The sequence below is a fragment of the Mercurialis annua genome, linkage group LG1-X, assembly GCF_937616625.2.
Source record: "Mercurialis annua linkage group LG1-X, ddMerAnnu1.2, whole genome shotgun sequence".
Lineage (NCBI taxonomy): Eukaryota > Viridiplantae > Streptophyta > Magnoliopsida > Malpighiales > Euphorbiaceae > Mercurialis > Mercurialis annua.
In genome coordinates this window covers 5,958,152-5,978,098 of record NC_065570.1, presented here as the reverse complement: position 1 = coordinate 5,978,098, position 19,947 = coordinate 5,958,152, and the positions used below count along the sequence as shown (strand labels likewise).

At 29.9% G+C, this 19,947-nt stretch overlaps 1 protein-coding gene across 1 annotated transcript; it reads right to left on the bottom strand.

Annotated features, from left to right (window-relative positions):
• Positions 1 to 11,308: 11,308 nt before the first annotated feature.
• Positions 11,309 to 14,704, bottom strand: LOC126664782 (uncharacterized). Its single transcript, XM_050357332.2, has 5 exons — positions 14,184 to 14,704; positions 13,900 to 14,005; positions 13,331 to 13,454; positions 12,298 to 13,218; positions 11,309 to 11,860 (listed from the first exon to the last, which is right to left on the bottom strand). The coding sequence occupies exons 1-5, from the start codon at positions 14,434 to 14,436 to the stop codon at positions 11,486 to 11,488; spliced, it is 1,779 nt and encodes a 592-aa protein (XP_050213289.1). The 5' UTR covers positions 14,437 to 14,704; the 3' UTR covers positions 11,309 to 11,485.
• Between the last annotated feature and the right edge of the window lie 5,243 nt (positions 14,705 to 19,947).

Here is a 19,947-nt window from a genome sequence, read left to right as displayed (position 1 = left end):
AATAACCTCACAAAAAGTACTTTAACTTCACAAATTTGATGAGATGTAGATAGAGTAAAAATAACATATAATTCTAAAAATATTTAAGTATGATATATAGTAGGTAATTTAAATAATAAACTATATTGTAACTAGATTTGATTTCGAATGAGTTTTCAATAGTTTTCGGTCTACGAAACGGAAAACGTCAAAATATTTAAATATATGTACTTCCTAGAATCCGTGTTTTCTAGACCAAAGTAGAGATAAACAAACGCCAAAATAAAAATATATACATTAAATAATTTTTTAATGAGAATTCTAATTTTATCACAAAATAGTGATAATAGCAAACATGATAGCCACATAAAATCACCGGTTTTCAAAAAGACTTCTTTTTCAACACATTAGATAAGAATTTTAGGTGTAAACAAACAAAATGTATGGCAGTTTTGTTTCAAATCTTGAATTTGTTCAAGAAATGGCGACCGTTATTTTCATAAATAAAACAATGAAGATTTGAATTATGTGCTTTTCGTAAATAAGATTGAGTAAGAAATCACAATGTAATGTAAATTTTCAAATTCAAAAGAGGTACGCTTGAAAATAAACGTGTTAGTAAAAATTCTTTTGATAAATTAAAAAGTGCTCAATTTCTAAATTTAAAAATAAAAAAGAAAATGAAGTTTAACAATATGAAAAGGACATTGAAGAGATTAAAATTCATAATAAACGAAAAGCACCACATGATAAAAGGTAAATAAAGAGCTACTAAAATAATTGAGAAGGGCATTGAAGTTTCAAAATTTTAAAATTGTTACAAATAAAGAAGGCCTAATGTCTTAAAAAACCCTGACCTTTTAGCCCCTTTTTAATTATACCCTGACGTTGAAAATTTGTCAATTTTACCCTATTTTGCATTTTTGTGTTTCAATTGTACCCTGAAAAATTAAATTAACGTCTTTTGCGTTTGAAAATTTGTTTAAAACATTCTCCATGTCTCGCATATATTGATTGTATATTTTTAAAATTTATTTAAATTTAGTTGAATTAATTAAGAATTTAAATCAGTGTTAATTTGATTATGGTTTTTAGTTAGTTTTTAAAAATAAAGAACTTATTTGTACTTTTTTGAATAAAAAGGAATTTAATTTCATGTTTAGACTTAATTAATTGAATGATTTCATCATTTAAGTAAAAAAATTAACAAAAATTAAAATATTGGGGTACAATTGAAAACGGAAAATTCAAAAGTGGGTAAAATTGACAAATTTTCAACGTCGGGGTGGAATTGAAAAAAAGTTTAAAGATGAGGGGTTTTTGAGTGATTAGACCAATAAAGAATCAGAAGTTACTATATTTTATTTGAGAATGAAACCCACTGTTGAAAAAAAACTGTCGATTGGATTGTTCAAATTCTTGTGCTTACTGTTATATTTTTAACGATACTAAACGGATAAATGCAAAGAATTTGAACGATTTTTAAACGATAATTTGGAAATTTTAAAAAGATTTGTTAGATCTGAAATAGAAAATTTACGGAGAAAACAATGTTTGAAATTGAAAGGTAGAAATGAAACAGAGCAACATCAGACAAAAAGGTACAAATTTGACTGTTCATTATTATCAGATGAACTATATACTAATCAGTTTTCAACATAATTAAAATATTATCATGAATTAAGACACAAATTAACAATAAAACCGAAGAAAGAAACCTCGAGTAAACTACGGTAGCAATAGAAACGGAAAGCGGCAAGGAGAGGGCTGTGTTGCATCTAAAGCCAGCCATCGCCCCACCTCATATAAAATGTCTAAAAAATTAACTAACTGGAATAAAAAGAATTAGAAATGTACTAACCTGTTGAAGAAGAGACATTTATATTATAGTAGGCAAAATTCCATAACCCTTTACCTTCTTGGCCGTAAATAAAGTTTTTACACAAAGACGCTCACCCGTGCTTTCGGTAACCGCCATGAAAATTTGGAGACGGTTAGGATAATTAATGGGATAGAAGTAATAATTGCCCTTATTCAAGATGTGTCCGGTGACTGAAACAAATTCCTTCGTCGATTGGTTTTACTTTCCGATAATAATATATATTTTGAAATAAACATATGTTTATAAACAGACAATCATTAAAAGAGATACTAGTAAATAATTACACATAAATAGATCTAATTAATTCATTAGCCATTAGTGGTAGAGGCTCATGTTAATTTCCCTTTGTACATCATTAATATTTGAGATAATTACTATTATCCGCATAAATTTAAATATAAAATACTATTTTTTTCATAAGTTTTAAAAATTATTACTATTTTTCCTCTCATATTTATAATTTATATAATTGAAACCCTTTGATAGATGGAGTTTTAGTTAAAAAAAATTAAACATGAAGTGAGAGATAAGTTTTTGAAATTTATGAGAAAATAGTATTACATATCTAAATTCATGAAAGTAATAGTAACTATCTCTTAATATTTCTCGCTAACAATAAGCTAACGTCAAAGAGTCTATGTAATGTCAATTACCAGTAATTTTTAGTGATAGATGTATATGGGTTGTACATTCGGTTTAAATTAAACCGAAATTCTCATCTTTTATAAAATTGAACCGAAGCAAAATTTGAAAAGTTCAGTTTTTCAAAACGAATAATATTGGTCAATTTGGTCGATTTTTGGTTCGATTTAACCCACGTTAAAATTTAAATGAATTTTTTAAGGGTAAAATCAAACTGAACTAAACATCTCAATTTTTACTATCGTATGAAACCGAATCGAACTAAATTTGTGAGTTTGGTTCGGTTTCGGTCAATTTTATACACCCCCATATATCTACCAATAAGCATACATCTAAGTAGTACATACACATCATTCAATCTATATTTTTTATTTCGAAAACGTATCAGACACTTGATATTTCAGACGTGAAACTTAATTTTAACATAAAAGATCATAGAATAATATTTTTTCATGTTATTATCTCACATGTCCCTTTTTTTTGGTTGTGTCCGTGCTATTTAGATTTACATACAAAAGCATGAGTAGTTGTGAATTATAATAGAATATAGTACTTATCTGAAACATTATTAATTGTAATGTATTAAATAATTAAGAAATAAATAACCTCCGTTGAAAACACTTTGATATTTGATCATAGTTCAAATTTTATATTTTTATTAATAAAAAAATTATTTATCCAAAATGTATTTGTAGATATTTTTTTGAAACGGGAATAGAAAATATAAATTAGATTTATATCTGTAGGACCCATTAAAAAGAAATTTTATTTCTTCTAAGAACAACATTACTACAAGAATTTCATAAAAATACCTCCAATAATATTTTTCTATAGTTTCTGTAAGTAAATCATACAATTTTGGATGCTATTGCTAAATTTATTTCAAAAGGACAAAGTGGTGGCCACCTTAAAATAAAGCCTTACTCCCCATGTTTTTTTTTTGAAATGTACTCCCCATGTTAGTTTGTGGCTTCACGTGAAATTATTTACATTTTTCGATATAAGAAATAATAATAATCAATAAAAATGTCAAATAATTCAATTCAAGTAATTAAATGCTGAAAAATATCCAAGGAATCTTTCTATGCAAGCCATAATCTTAATAATTATGCAACACATGTTGTTTGATTGTTGGGAATTTTGGAGTTGTTTTTCAACTTGAGTTTTTATTACAAATTTACAAAGATGAAAATTTATCATTTTCATTTATGAAATAATGTCATAAAAATTCACCAATTTTACACATTTTTTCATTTTAATCACGCAGTTTAAATTTTCTCATTTTCGTGCACGAACTACCACTTTTTTTCAAATTCATGCACGGTGCTGATATGTCACGGCTCCATTGATGTAATTCGCTGAGGTGGAGGTCATTTTACACCAATGAATGAGTGTCACCTCAGCATCGTGCATGAATTTAAAAAAAAGTGTTAGTTCGTGCATGAAAATGAAAAAACTTAAACTGCTTGATTAAAACAAAAAAACATATAAAGTTCGTAATTTTTTTGACATTAACCCTTCATTTGTCTATGTAAACAATTTAAAATTCAATACAGCTCTTCGAATTTAGTCTTAAATCCCATAAATATTTATATGAATGAATAAGGGAAATATTCTTGTTATAGTCATTTTTGCACATTCTAATAATCATTAATAATCTACACCAGAGCCAGAATTGAAAGGGGCAACAGACATACAATAATTCAAATTTAATAGTTTTAAAAAAATAAATTTGAAAGGAATTTTTGAAGGAAAAAAAAGTTAAGGGGGGAATTATATAAAAATCCAAAGCTCATAATCATATTTTTTTGCCAAAACAAAATAACAAGATAAATTATTATTAACTTTTTAAATTGAATAAAATTTATCAAAATTACATTTAAAAAACGGAAAATATTAAATTTCTGGAGCCTTAAGCCTTAAAATAATGGGGCGATGACAAAATTACCTAAAATTTTAAAAATATTTACAAAAATACCAGTAAACTTTTTTTATTTACAAAAATACGACTGATTTAAAATTAATTACAAAAGTACCAAAAAAATGAAAATTAATTACAAAAGTACGATTTGTATAATGTCGGTATAATTATGGTATAATTTTAGAATATTAAAACTATAAATCAGATAATTTAAAAATAATATTTGGTTTATTATTGATATAATTTCAGTATATTTTCGGTATATCGATTATAAATTTTTATATATTTTTTCTAGTTAATAACATGTATATTTTTTTTTATATGTACTTTTCACTATAGTTGGTAATGAACTAGAGAATTTGTATATTGTTGCTATAATTTTAGTATATTGTTAGGTTAATATTTAGTATGCGATGTGGTGTAATGTTGATATAATAATAAAATTTCAGTATATTCTGATGTGTACACTTTTGGTATACTGTTGGTATAATTTTGGTATATTATTAATTTAATTTTTAGTATACGATTTGATGTAATTTTGGTAAATTTCCATTTAATATTAATAAAATCTCAGTATGTATAATGTCGGTATAATTTTGGTATAATGTTGATATAATGTTAGTTTATTAGTATACTGACATTATACCCACAGTATACACCGTATGTTTGATATTATTTTTTACTTTTTTATATTTTTGTAAATATTATTAATATTTTTGTAAATGAAAAAAGTAAACATGTAGTTTTGTAATTATTTTCATTTTTTTTGGTAAATGGTGTAATTTCCTCTAAAATAATTGGCTTGCGGGCTAGCCAACTCCACCAGGAATAAGTCCAACTTCCTTTTAATTAATTTAGAAAATAAATTAAGATAAAGAGTCACATAAAACAACATTTTAAAGTAATAATTAATCAACAAACATATTAGTATAATTTGATTTGCCTTAATGATCTAATGCTTAGTTGACATTATAAATTAATTTTTTAGTGAGATTAGTGGGAGATACTTTTATGCCATGTAAAAGAGGTTGAACCACCTTCAATAGTCTAATCTTAATCTTTTTATATTCATGTCAAATTCATATTGACTAAAATTTTAATTTATTTTTTCTTTTTTAAAAAAGAGAATTGGCCAAAGCCAGGAAAGAACTAAGTCATTCTACGCATACGAGGAATGCTAACACCGGCAAGATCTTCAGCTACATAACTTGAAACACCAGCCGACATAGTATCATAGTAAATAAGACCACTGTTGTGAGAAAAACCATAGCTGGTCATACGATCGGCACTTCTGTTGCCCTCTCTATGAACATATTTGACAATAACAGACCAGCCCTTGGTGAGCGTAACCCTGATTACACGAAGGATGTTGGCATTAGCGTTAACCCGACTATGCTTGATGTTGATGCAATCCACAGCAAGCTTGTTGTCCATCTCCAACATGACGTGTTTGAACTCCCGATTCCATGCTGTTTCCAGACCATCAAGAGCCCCCCCCCCCCCCCCCCCCCGAGCTCAGCTTGAAGGACCGAGCAGCAGCTGATCTCCTACACAAACAACAACAAGCAAACCACGCGTAAATCCGGAAAGAAGCAAAAACAACAAAAGTGATAAAAAACAGAAAATAAAGCTAACTCGACCGGACAATAACTAATTTCAATCAATCAATAAACACTCGTCACTCCCCGGCAACGGCGCCAAAAACTTGTTGAGAATAAACCCAACTTGTAATAGAGTGGACCTAAGTCCGAGTTATCGATCCCACAAGAAGTGAATTCAAGAGTGATTATCGATGAGAATGAACTTAGTTGCGATTCAATTCGTTTAGCACAATAGACAATTGGAATTTGAATTCAAGTATCAATTTAACAATAGCAATTAACTAAAATAAAACTTTCAATTAACAATTAAACAACAATTCTAGAAGACTAAAGCGCTTAAACAATTACGGATAACTCAATTAATAAAGGGGTTTGGAGGTCGAAACTACACTTAGGTCATGCAATCAATGGTTAGGGTCTAGGGCTTCAATAAGTGAACCGAGCGTTCCTAAAGCATAACTCCCGCTCTCTCGAGCCTCAAGGAGTTATAAAATCACAAATAAGCCAACTAACCAAGCCTAATCCACTCTCGTGGCACTAAACACGATTAACAAGCCAATTGGCGATTAACAATCCACTCTAAGTTTTCCTAATTTCTAACCCACTCTCATGGTGTCATTAATTAGGATCCTAATTGATCTATCCAATTAATTAACCTTCTCTCAAAGTGTTAACCAACCTAGGATCATGTTTTAGGTAGCTAAACTAAAACAAGCATTAGGAAAATCAATTAGAACAACAACAATAAGCCCAAACCCTAACCCAAATCAAACAATTCTAAACTTCATTTCAACCCCCAAACAAAAGGGGTTTTAGCCAACCATGGCTAAAACAACAAACATCAAGCAAATAGAATAATAAATCATTGAGAGATAGATCTAATTACCTTTGTAGAAACCCAAGCCAATAACATTCAATAAGATGATACTTCAATAATAAAATGAGAATAAATCTTCAATAGAAAAAGCTTAAGTATTCAACAATGAAGGAAAATATGAAAATCTGGAAATTCTATTGAAAAAGGTGAGGACTAACACTTGGGGATTTCTAAAATTAGAAGAAGATTCAAAAGTACAAAAAATAGAATAAAGTCTAGCAAAATCTTCTATACCTAAAATAAAGATAAGGCCCCAAATATAGTACTTACAAAAGAAGGAAAAAGACAAACATTCATTTACACATGTGTTGGGCCCAAAATAGCAAATTAATAAAGCCTTAATGCATCTTGAATTAAGATTTCCCCATTCCAGCAAGCCCAAGCTCGAATAGAGCTCCTTGGGCTAAATGAGAAGCCCGATTCGAGCTGCCATTTTCTGCTCCAAATCTCGATCTTCAAACCTTCGTAACTCGGTGTAGAAATGTCCGATTAAGTCGATTCTTGAACCGTTGGAAAGCTCAGGACGTCTACTTTAACTTTCATGAAGATCACGAGTTCATTTGAGGCTTCTAACTAGTCCAAATTGGTCAATTAGTGCCCCGGAGTCAGCTTTTCAGATTTGCAAATGAGCTTCCGCATCGCTTTTGTCGTCTTTTCCAACTTTTGCACCAAAATGCTTCCGCAATGCTTCTAAGTACCTGAAATACTAAAACGCGTAATAAGGCATACGAAATACCATAAAACCGTGATAAAACGTTAATAAAGCATGCAGAAACGACGCTAAAGATAGGAGTAAAAATACTCCTATCAGCAGCCAATATTTCTGCTGTAGCCGAAGACCCAGTCACCTCTACAATTGCGAAGAAGACCTCTAGAAGTTGCAAGGTTGTCCAGAGTACGTACTGCACCATCATAATTGATTTTCGTCCAGCCTAAAGGGGGAGGATCCCAACCTATCAGATGTTCCAACTTGGACTCAACCCAGGATTGGCAAGAATAGCAAATTGTTTCGCTTTGATGGTGTAGTTTACTACACTGAAAATAGATCGAACAATAGTTTCTAAGGTTTTTTATGCAATTTTCAATTTTCATTTGCCCCGGCCCCCAGTGGGTTTATTGTAGTGGAATTGGATCATTTCTTTCAAAAATCGCATTAAGTGATAAAAGGAAATCAAAACATAAATTTCATTTTCTAAATTTGGGAGTTTTTATGTATTTCCTTTCCCATTTTAAAAGTCGCATTTGCTTTTACACACAGATTAAAAAAAATATTATTATTTTTTTCATATTTTTTCATGTTTTACCCTATTAATAATAGTGGAATTTTCATATAGTTAATTTTAAATGACTAAATGAAGGATAAAAAAGAAATTTAATGTAAAAACATTCTAAATATAAAAATGGAACTTTTAAAATGAAACATCTCAAAATGGAATATGTTATTATTTAAACGGAACGGAGGGAGCATTATAGTTGATTGCAACTCAAATTTAGTTATGAGCAAATTATTATGACACCCCTCACATTTGACATAATTCACAGTTTAGTCCTTCTTGTTTGAAAACTGAATTATATAGCCTCTCATTTTTACTTTTCTCAACGATTTAGTCCTTCCGTCCATTTTGGATGTTAGTCAACGAAGTCAACAAAACTATATGGTCCCCCACTTTTGTTTTTCTCAACGATTTTACCCCTTACTTTTGTTTTTGTCAACAATTTCGTCTCTCAGATTTGATAATTAATTCACCCATCAGTTCTTTAACTTCGTTGACTAACACTAATAATAGATGGAGGGACTAAAATATTGACAGTTCTTTGACTTCGTTGACTAACACTAATAACAGGAATGCTAATTAACAACCCAATTTTTTTTTTTAATATATTAAAGGTATCATATTTCATTCTCAATTGAGTTAGTTTTTAAAATTTTACATAAATTGTTTTTTTTAATAAAATTGACTAAAAATTAGCTTAAATTGTATATTTAGGTCATTTTGCATTAATGGGTTTGAAAAAACTTCAACAAATAAGTATCTTATAATTATATTTTATTTCATATTTTTTATATTAAACGAATTAATTGGTAGATTTTATTCAATTTAACTTTTTTAATATATTTATATTTTATTTCATATGAGCAAATTATTATGACACCCCTCACATTTGACATAATTTACAGTTTAGTCCTTCTTGTTTGAAAACTGAATTATATAGCCTCTCATTTTTACTTTTCTCAACGATTTAGTCCTTCCGTCCATTTTGGATGTTAATCAACGAAGTCAACAAAACTATATGGTCCCCCACTTTTGTTTTTCTCAACGATTTTACCCCTTACTTTTGTTTTTGTCAACAATTTCGTCTCTCAGATTTGATAATTAATTCACCCATCAGTTCTTTAACTTCGTTGACTAACACTAATAATAGATGGAGGGACTAAAATATTGACAGTTCTTTGACTTCGTTGACTAACACTAATAACAGGAATGCTAATTAACAACCCAATTTTTTTTTTTAATATATTAAAGGTATCATATTTCATTCTCAATTGAGTTAGTTTTTAAAATTTTACATAAATTGTTTTTTTTAATAAAATTGACTAAAAATTAGCTTAAATTGTATATTTAGGTCATTTTGCATTAATGGGTTTGAAAAAACTTCAACAAATAAGTATCTTATAATTATATTTTATTTCATATTTTTTATATTAAACGAATTAATTGGTAGATTTTATTCAATTTAACTTTTTTAATATATTTATATTTTCATTTTTACTTGAGATTCCCCCCCCCCCCCCCCCCCCCCCTTCCTTTTTATTAATAATCATGGTTCCGCCCCTGAATCATTCAGAAGTCATTTTCTCATGAATGTTGTTACAAGCAATATTAATATGATTGGTCTGTGGTGAAATAATGTATTATGAGCAAGCTAGCATAATAGAGAACAAACTCTTATTGATTGATCCAAAAATGATTACAAATTTTAAAAATTGTAATTGTCAACCTTCTACTTGACTTGCAATCTTATTTTCTAAAAAAATTCCATATATAGGCAGAACATGAAAAGAGGCCACAAATAAAAATGAAAGGATATGTCATGTACCTAAATTATTCAGACACGAGGGATAGTCGTGGTTGTTTGGATTATTCATACATGATAAATATGCTCGTTTGGCAATCTAACACAAGAGAAAAATACGATGAAAAATAGAAGAAATTTTTTTCAATAAACTTTTAAAATTGAACAAAAAAAACTCCATCTATAGAGTGATTATTGAAGATAAACCAACAAAACTTATATAAAAAAAATAGAAAGTGGAAATTTTCCGTTCAAAAAATCACCTCCTTTAAATTATGGAGTTGAATTGTGGATAGAGAAAGAGAGAAGCATTTTTTTAAGAGAGGTTGCCTTTTAGAGTTGCTAGCCATTTATCATGGTTAGTTCAATTCTAAAAAATATATTCAAATTTTTAACAATCAATATGCAGTTATTAAGTTATAAGTATTATCCTAAAAAAAAATACTGTTATCTTTTTGTTGAGTGTTTATCCTATATAGTGATTGTATCATGTCATATTATTTATTTTTTTGTTACTAATATTTCCAAATGGCTAACGCACCATTGATTTGTTGCACGAATCACATGGCGCAACGGTTGCGTGTAATAATTTTTCCTTTTTATTATGTCTTCCTAAATGAAGGGTTTATTGTATAAAAAATCTTAATCTTTCACATTTTATGTGATTTATTTTAAAATGTGGCACTCGATTCCAACCTTTTTAAACATTTCATCCCAAAGTCCAATGCTGCTTTAGGCAATTTTTCGAGAAAAGATATTTTGGCTATTTTGAATAACTAAAACGAAACCAGAAAAAATATTTAAATTGTAAAATGCCAAAAAAAAAGTTGGCTTTCGTATATAAATAATAAAAAGTTTTTATGTAAATTTTAAATAATATACTTAAATTGTAAAAAATGCTAAAAGTTGGACTTTATATTCAAATAACTCAAGTTTATTTGTACTCTTTTTTTAAAGTGACTTAGAACTTAAAAGTTAAAAAGAGTTTGATTATCATATAGAAAAAAAAAATCAAACTCATTTAAAGACTCATCGAATAACAATGAGGTTTATATAACAATGATATGCTACTCAGAGCTAATTTGTTGTATACATGTATTCGTCCGCAATTGATGAAGGTCGTAGGAGAAACTCATATCTATAATAAGATTTATATGTATTTTTAAATATAAATAAAATTATTTAAGCATAGATGTTATTATGTACTCATTCCCATTAATAATTATAAATAGAAAGCTCCAATATTTATTTTAACAGAAAAAAAACTACTCATAAAACAAGATACTATAAATTATAACCTCTACAAATTTGGACCAAGCAAAGAGCTGAGGTCAAAGGAAAATCAAACCATTGATTTCATTGCATAACAAACACACCGCCTCTTCAGTTTATCAGTTGTTAGTGATAAACGAGTGGACATATCTCATTTCTTACAAGTAAACGAATTATAGAGGATAATAAAAAAAAACATACCAGATATCAAGAAAAATAATCCGACTAATCGGATGTTATAAGGGTGCGAATGGTTCTGGTAAAGGCTCAAATCCATTATCAAAGATTGATCCTTGATCAGATTTATCATCAATACTATGCAACCAGTTTGTGTTCTTCAAATCCTCTTTAAGTAATATTGCATCATAACGGGAGCTTTCGTAAATGTCGACTTCGCTCAATTTTGCGAAGTATCGTCCATCATTTACTTCATTTCCATATTCGACAGGCCTGCTCATATGGTGTCCGTTCTCAAGCATTTCTCCATTGCTAATGGATTCTGGAGAATGCATAGAGCGAACAGATTGAGTTTTGGTAGCAGGTCGAATGCTCTGAGGAAAGAGAGAGGTATTTGAAAGTGCACGAGCGCTTCCATTGCCATTTCTTATGTCCTGCATCAGCAAGTTTACATATTATTAGAACTATTTAAACAAACAAGATGCAAGAACGATTCTGTTGTCTGAAGTTTGCTGGACCACAGTGAAATACAAAGAAATTATTCTAACAATGCGAGAACAAGAATGCAAAGACATCGAAAGATTAAAGTGCAGCCATCAATTGCACTTAATATATAATAATAGATGTCCTTATTGTTGTTCAGACATATGATTCTAACAATGTTAATGGTAGTAGACTAGTTTGATTATACAACTGTATGCATCTTTTGCATTTGGACTAGAAAGTAGAAAGTCTAAAAGAAAATCAAAATAATTGATCAGGACTGTGTAAATAAATGTACTTAATTGATTATCTCTGACACCAAGAACTGCATGTTTCTATGAAAAAACCAAAAGATGAATCATAGGATTAAAGAGAGACTGTAGCATACCATATGCCTGATAGCCATATCCAGAGACTTCTTAGATATTGTCCTCCCAAACCCATTACTGTCTGTGGTATTTGCTGATGGCTTAGCAGGTTTCCGCATCCCTGAATCGGAGACATGTGAAACCTTTCGAGGCTGATTTAGATCAGCAACATGTCCATTAGAATGCACACGACTCTTTCCAGGGGCCTCTGCAAGCCTTCCCCTAGAGACAATGGGAGATGAATGCCGCCTTGGCACATTCGCTGGGCTTGTGGTTTCTGGGCTCCCCTTCATAGTGACAGAAGGGCTCGGCCGTGACCTTCCAGCAGAAAGTGGCCTGTCCGGCAAGGTTGTTCTAAGGTTTGGAGGCGTGTCAAGAGAAAAATCAGGAGGAACAACTGGCTGCTGTAGAGGTCGAATTCGAGGGCTTGGGGAACTAGGCCGTGATGATGGGGCGGAAATGCGTCCATTTGAAGTAATGCGGCCAGCTGAAGTAGATGAACCTAGGGTAGGTGATGCAGCAGATACTGGATTACGACGTGTGGGAGTAGATGGTCGAGAATTCGATCGAGCAGAAGTTGAACTTGAGTTTGCAGGTATTTGTGTTCTAGAGCTTGGAGTAGAAGGCCTTGAGCTTGGGGATGGCCGATTCTTGTCAACTAAAGAGCTGGTGGGGGCTGGGCGAACTCTAGACGGAGTTGAGGAACGTGATGCTGTCGGGCGGGAAGATGATGTGGAAGGCCTTGCAATGGATGGAGATCTGGTAATTGGGGAGGACGGTCTGGTGTATGATGAGACTGAAGCGGAGCTTGAATTTAGGATTGTAGAGGATTTATTTGATGAATAAGTATTATATTGTGATGTTGAGATGGAAGAGCGACTCACTGAACTGCTTCTAGCTGGTCTGGCAGAATGGTAGCTCTCTGATTGTGAAACTGAAAGCTGAGACAGAGACAAACTAGAGGTATTGATCACCCATAATTTGAACCTTAAAAGGATGAATAAATTCTGAGTTCTTTAACAGAGAAAACTGACATAGAAAGGTTAGACATACCCTTGAACCTTTAGTAGTAGAAGCTGATCTAGACAAGGAACTGCTTCTTGGAGCAACTGGCATAGGCTGTGAGTCACCGCCATCAGACGACGGAAAAAGCGGAGTTCCAGGAGGAGTGAGAAGCCTAAGGGCAGAAACCAAAACATAAAATCAGCGACGTCAACAGAATAGAAACTACACTACGGACTGAACATTGATTTTCAATTTCCAGCAAATGGAATGCAAATATCAAGACTCTAACAGTGTCATCCTGCAGCACAAAACAGCAGATCCATTTTTCGAATCCAAATAAATAAAATACCAACACTAGAGCTTGATCACAAACTTCACAGTTCATCTTCAATAAAAAAAATTCATTGCTTTCATTTCTATTCTAAGCTTGTGTGGCAATTTACACATTAGATTCACTATGAAAGATCTTTGACTAGAGTAGAAAAAGGGTAGTGTTGAAATAGACAAAAAGATTCCAACTTCCAAAAAAGTAGGATCTTTCTTAAAGCAAAATTTGAAGCCTTTGAATACGAAATAAAATCAGATTTAGATCTAAAAATATATAATTACAAAATTACCAATCATAATCATGCTTCCCTCCATCTGTAGAAGATAAAAGATCATCAATCCCGCTCTTTAATGGCTTAGCTGATCCAATTGAAAGTCTCCCTAATCTCACTGATACTGCATAAAAAATCCAAAAAATTGCAATCAACCAAGACAAAAACGGCGCCGTTTTAATTCTGATTAAGACGTTTAAAACCATCACTCTCAGTAATGGAAGGCAAATCTATGATGATGATGATAGTAAATTAAAATGACAAAAATGTCCTCCAATTGAAAAAACAAGAATGTAGGGTACCATCGGATGATTCATCGGAAGAAGCAACGGAGAGACTCCGGCGATTCTTGGAAAAAAGATCCAAATTCTCATCAGTTGTTGTCTCTCTAGATGAAGATAAACCGTTCAAACTATTCCCACGCCGGTGATTCTGCTGGTTATGGTGAGACAGCGATCCGATTGCAGGCGGAAATCCGCCGTTATTCCTGCCGCCGATTAGAGATTCTCTGATCAGGCTATGATTATGATGATTTCTCCGAGCACCGTTCATCATTTTAGTTAGTTGGAACAGGAAATTAACCGCATCTCTAAGAAAGAAACAGAATGATTGAGATCTGTTGGAGCAGAAGAGAGTGAGTCAGAGAGAGACAAATGAGTGTAAGAAAATTTGGATCTGAGATGGTGGTGTAGTTAAAGAGTGTCAGGTTTAAGATCTGTAAGAGCTGGTTTGTTTTGTTTATCGAAGCATTTCGAGTTTGCTAATTTTCTAACACAGCCCTGTCTTTTACCTTTTTATGTTTTTTTTAATTATTATTCTGCCGCATAACTACATTTTGTTCTTCCTGTAAGGTGTGCAAAAACGGAACGGGGCCCAAACAACAGATTTCATACTATAAAAAACTTACAGTTTTTCAGTTTAATTTAGTTTTCGCATAGAATTTTTTAGTATCATTAATTTTTGAATTAATGTTATAAAAATATTCACCAATTTTATACGTTTTTTCATTTTAATTATGCAGTGTAAATTTTCTCATTTTCATGCACGAACTACCATTTTTTCTCAAATTTATGCACAGTGCTAAGGTGTCACGGCTCGATTGGTGTAATTCGCTGATGTGGAGGTCATTTTATATCAATGCATGAGTGTCATCTCAGCACCGTGCATGAATTTGAGAAAAAAATGATAGTTCGTACCTGGAAATGAGAAAATTTAAACTGTCTGATTAAAATGAAAAAATATATAAAGTTCGCGATTTTGTTTAACATTAACCCTTAACTTTTTTATAACTAAAGAGGGGAAGCATTTATGAAAAAATCGAGCATTCGACCAAGCAGATTGTTGTCAAGTGTTTATATCATTTGAGTTATATCTTATTGGTTGATATGATTAAGTTAGATTCGCTTGCTTGTCTTGCTCAATGTTTTCGCTCGTTCGGACTCGCCAATCTTGTCAAATGGTATGAACGCTAGCCAGAAATTTGTTAGATTGCAGGTTTGAATTCTTTCACAAACACTCTCCCTTTTCAATTATTAAAAACAAAATAAATTAACAACATAAAATTTTATATTAGCTCAAAATAATAGCAGTTGAATGAATTAATTTCGAAATCAATTTGATGACTTGATATAGAACTAGACGTCAATGCTACATATACAAACGCCCCAATCACATATCATTTTATAAGCTCATAAAAGTTAAAATTAAATTATAATGATGAACTTATATAATCCTTTAACTGCAATATGCAAATTTAAATCATCGTAAAAAATATTAAAATTAATAAAATATGCACAAATATATAAACAATGACATAAACTTGAAATGAAAAAAAAACAACAAATAAATTGGATTCATTTAGAGTCAATTTAGTAATCGTCCAAAACAATGAGATTTATATAGAATCTAAAAAAAATATCAATACAACCAAAAAAAACATACTGCAATCAAATGATAACTCCACAGCATAATAATTACTCAAAAACACACAAACATATAAACATATAGCAAAGAAGTGGTAAATTTTGATCTAACACTGCAAATCACTATTCCCATCTAGTAAAAATGATTCGGTAAAAAAATGGTACAAAATTAAAAAAGAAAAAATTTATCTCTCTAGTGGACTTGCTGGAGAGAAAGAGAGTAAAAATATTTAAATTTTAACAAAACATACTAAATTTAGTTGAATCGGTTGATTCAATTTTTAAAAAAATTAACTTTATTTGATTCGAACGAACCAAATAGACACCCTTACTTCATGTATGCATATACTACTAGTGAATTTTACCGGTCTTTTTAATTGTAATTAATGGCACGAACAATAATTATAGTCAATATAGTAATATATATTAGATTAATATTTATAAAAATATAATACATATTTAATACATATATTTTCCAAATTCATATATAAAATTAAATATTAATTTTAGATTTTTTTTTTATTATTATAATCATTTACAGTTGGATAATATCTCATATCCTATCAACTCGAGTATTATATATGTAGAATAAAAATAAGGGGTATTGCAAAATAAATCTTAATGTTTCACTTCTTTTACGATTTAAGCATAACATTTAAAATGTTACGAAACAAATTCTAACCTTTCCAATTTTTTCATTTTATAGCCCAAATTATTTTTCGGCCATTTTTTGCATATGTGGCAGCCATATTATTGGTATTAAATTTCAACGTTTAAAAAATTTATAAATAAAATTTCAACCTTTTATATTTTGGCACTTTATAGCGTTAAAAAGATGATAAAATGGCTGAAATTTGAGATGATGCTACAAATTGCAAAAATCGAAAAAGTTAGAATTTAGTTTGTAACGTTTTAAACGTTAGACTTAAATCGCTAAAAAGGTGAAACGTTAGAATTTGTTTTGCCAATAACCCTAAAAATAACTACTACCATATAATATGATGTACTTTTTCGATTGCTTCTCCACTTAAATATTAATGTATTCTCTTATTTGATCAATTAATACATAGGAACTAATTTTATTGTCAAATCAATCAAAAAATTATTAATATAATTTATTTATATATTTTAAATCTCATATATATATATAATTTGCACATGAATTATTATTTTAATTAATCTAATTATATTTAACAATTTAATTATAGAATTGACTTTATAATAATTGATCAAATACTACAAATTAAGGTGGAAATTAATATTTAAATCTTTGATTGACTTGTTCATTTTGTAACTTCAAGTTAGATAATGCCTTTAAATATCGTCAAAAGGCCACTTGTCTCCTGATGCCTGACCACACGTGCATAGCATATTTGGCATTATAATTATAATTATAATTACTTCCTCCTTCTCATAATTCTAAATTCTTTTAATACTTTTAAGTTGCATATAAATTAATAAATGGTATTAATACAGCAAAAATTATTTTTATAAATGTTTTAAAATCATCCCAGTATATATGGTAATTGATAAATTTTAATTGGTTATAATTAAAATATTTATTAAAAATGTCAATGTCACTTCATAATTATGAATATGTATAAACTAAATAAAGATATTTTGCTAAAAATTTAATAAAAAAATTTAATTTAAAATATAAATTATTATATATTTTGAACAATTCAAAATAAAATTTTATTTTTATAATTATAGAACGGGAGAAGTATAAAATGATAATAAAATAAATCACTTTTACATAAATAAATATATAACAAAATTGAAAACCTTTTTATATGAATTTTTAATGCTGGTAAATCACGTCTGAGCTGTCCTCCAATCTACTTGAGGACAAGGAGTAACAGAAGTTAAAAAAAACGTCGGTGGGGTTCACCAACTGTCCGTTCTGATGCTAAAGTTAGTTTAGTGAAGAAAAAGAAGTATCGCTTGAGTGTAAAAAAAGAGTACCTAGAGTTTGCACATAAGATGTTTTATATAGACCGACTTGTGTAAATATTTTTTTTTCTCTTTTTATTGTTCCCATTTTTTATTGCCTTATGGCTGATTCGGTTATGCCTCGAGTGGTGTGTCAGATACATTCGTTGCGGTAAATATTCTTGTGTGTTAGAGGATCTTATGTGGGTTTTCTCTGGTTTGTTACCCATGCATACTCTCCAAATTATAATAATGCAGCCGGCTTCCTTGTTATGAGGTTGTGCATTTGGGTCTCGGATGAACAAACAGGAGAATGCGCCCTATGAGTTCCGAGCTATCGATGAGCTATATGACTCCGAACTGTTTCTGTCCTGATCTCTAAGTTATGCACATTTTATCTCGGTTATACCGGTTATCATTTGATTTAGTGATATTATATTTTGAAGAGGTTGCTTGGCCCCTGTTACGACTACGTTATCAATCTCTACATTACATTATGATTATGATGTCCTTAATCTAATTAGTGAGTAATTTGGTCTTATTTTGCTAACTTTGATACTTACTTTTTTCAATTTTAGCTGCAAACGTTATTGCTTCATCTATGTTAGATTATGATTACAATCTCATCCGATGGCAACTTTGCAAGCTACATAATGTTTATTGAGTGGGCACTTAATGTGGACACTTATTATTAATTCATGTCATCGGTCCACCGACCTTATATGCATGTGCATTTTGAATGTTTGTATAGTTCTTTAGATATTTTATCTACATTTTATTGGCAATTAATGGTGGAACCAAGCGTCAAATTGAGCGACTACCTCCATCCGCCAACAACTATAGCTTGATGTGGTAGTGTTGTCCTCAAAGATAGAGCTAGAAATGTTTTAAAAGATAATTTTTTTATAGGCCTAATGCCTTAAAAATTCCAATCTTATAATGTCTTTTCGGTCCTACCCTAACGTTAAAAACTTGTCAATTTTATCATATTTTGTATTTTATTATTTTAATTGTACCTCATTTTTTTAATTTTTATCAATTTTTTTACTTAAATGATGAAATCATTCAATTAACCATATTTAAAAATAAAACTAAATTCATTTTTATTTTAAAAAATAAAAATAAGTCCCTTATTTTTAAAAACTAACTAAAAATCATAATCAATTAAAACTAATTTAAATTTTTAATTAATTTAACTAAATCTAAATAAATTTTAAACATGTACAATTAAAACATGCTATATATGGGAATGTTTTTGAATTTTTTTCCAAATGAAAAAGACGTCAATTTAATATTTCAAGATACAATTGAAACGATAAAATGCGAAATAGAGTAAAATGGACAAGTTTTCAACGTCAAGGTAGGATAGAAAAAGGACTATAAGGTCGGAGTTTTTTTTAAGATATTAGGCCTTTTTTATATCAGTACAGATGAACAACATTATATGTAAAAAAAGTTAAATATTGACAATTATTTTTAGAAAGGTGGTCAATTTAACACTCCTGTGGTTTCGCCTCTAATCGTCCTTCATAATAATAAGACTGATAAATGATAAATTTTCAAAATTATTCTAATTTTGAAAAGTAATTATAAAATGTTTGACGAACTTTCCTAATTTTACTTAATACTGTGTTTCAGAAAATAATTTTATTTTTTTAATTAGGGCTTCGTTTTCAAAAACACAGTTACCACTTCCTCATTTTTTTCAAATCACAAATCTCTCTTTTCCTCTTTTTCTCTTAGATCTACGAGTACAAAAAATCGGCATCGATTGTATTGAAAAACGTCATTGTCGTCGTCTTTTTTCCAGTAGTGTTGTGTTAAAAAAAATTCATCATCGTTGTCTTTCTTCAAATGGTGTCGTCTTTTTTCTGGTGGTGTTCAAGAAATTTCATCGTCGTCATCTTTTACTCGATCGTATTTGTGACTGTATATTTCAGTAAGATCGTATTCTCACTTTTTATATATTAGAAATATTGGCGGGAGTAATTAATTATAAATTGGTGAGAATGTGACAATCCATCCACATGTTTATGAGAGTGTTTAGATTCAACCATGACCTAATAAATATAAATCTATCATTATTTTGAATCTTATGTTACTATCTTATACTCTATTTTTTTTAATGATGCTACCGATTTTTTACACAACAAATTGATTTAACGTTTTTTAGAAAAAATGTATCATAAATATATCTAGTGTCAGTATATTT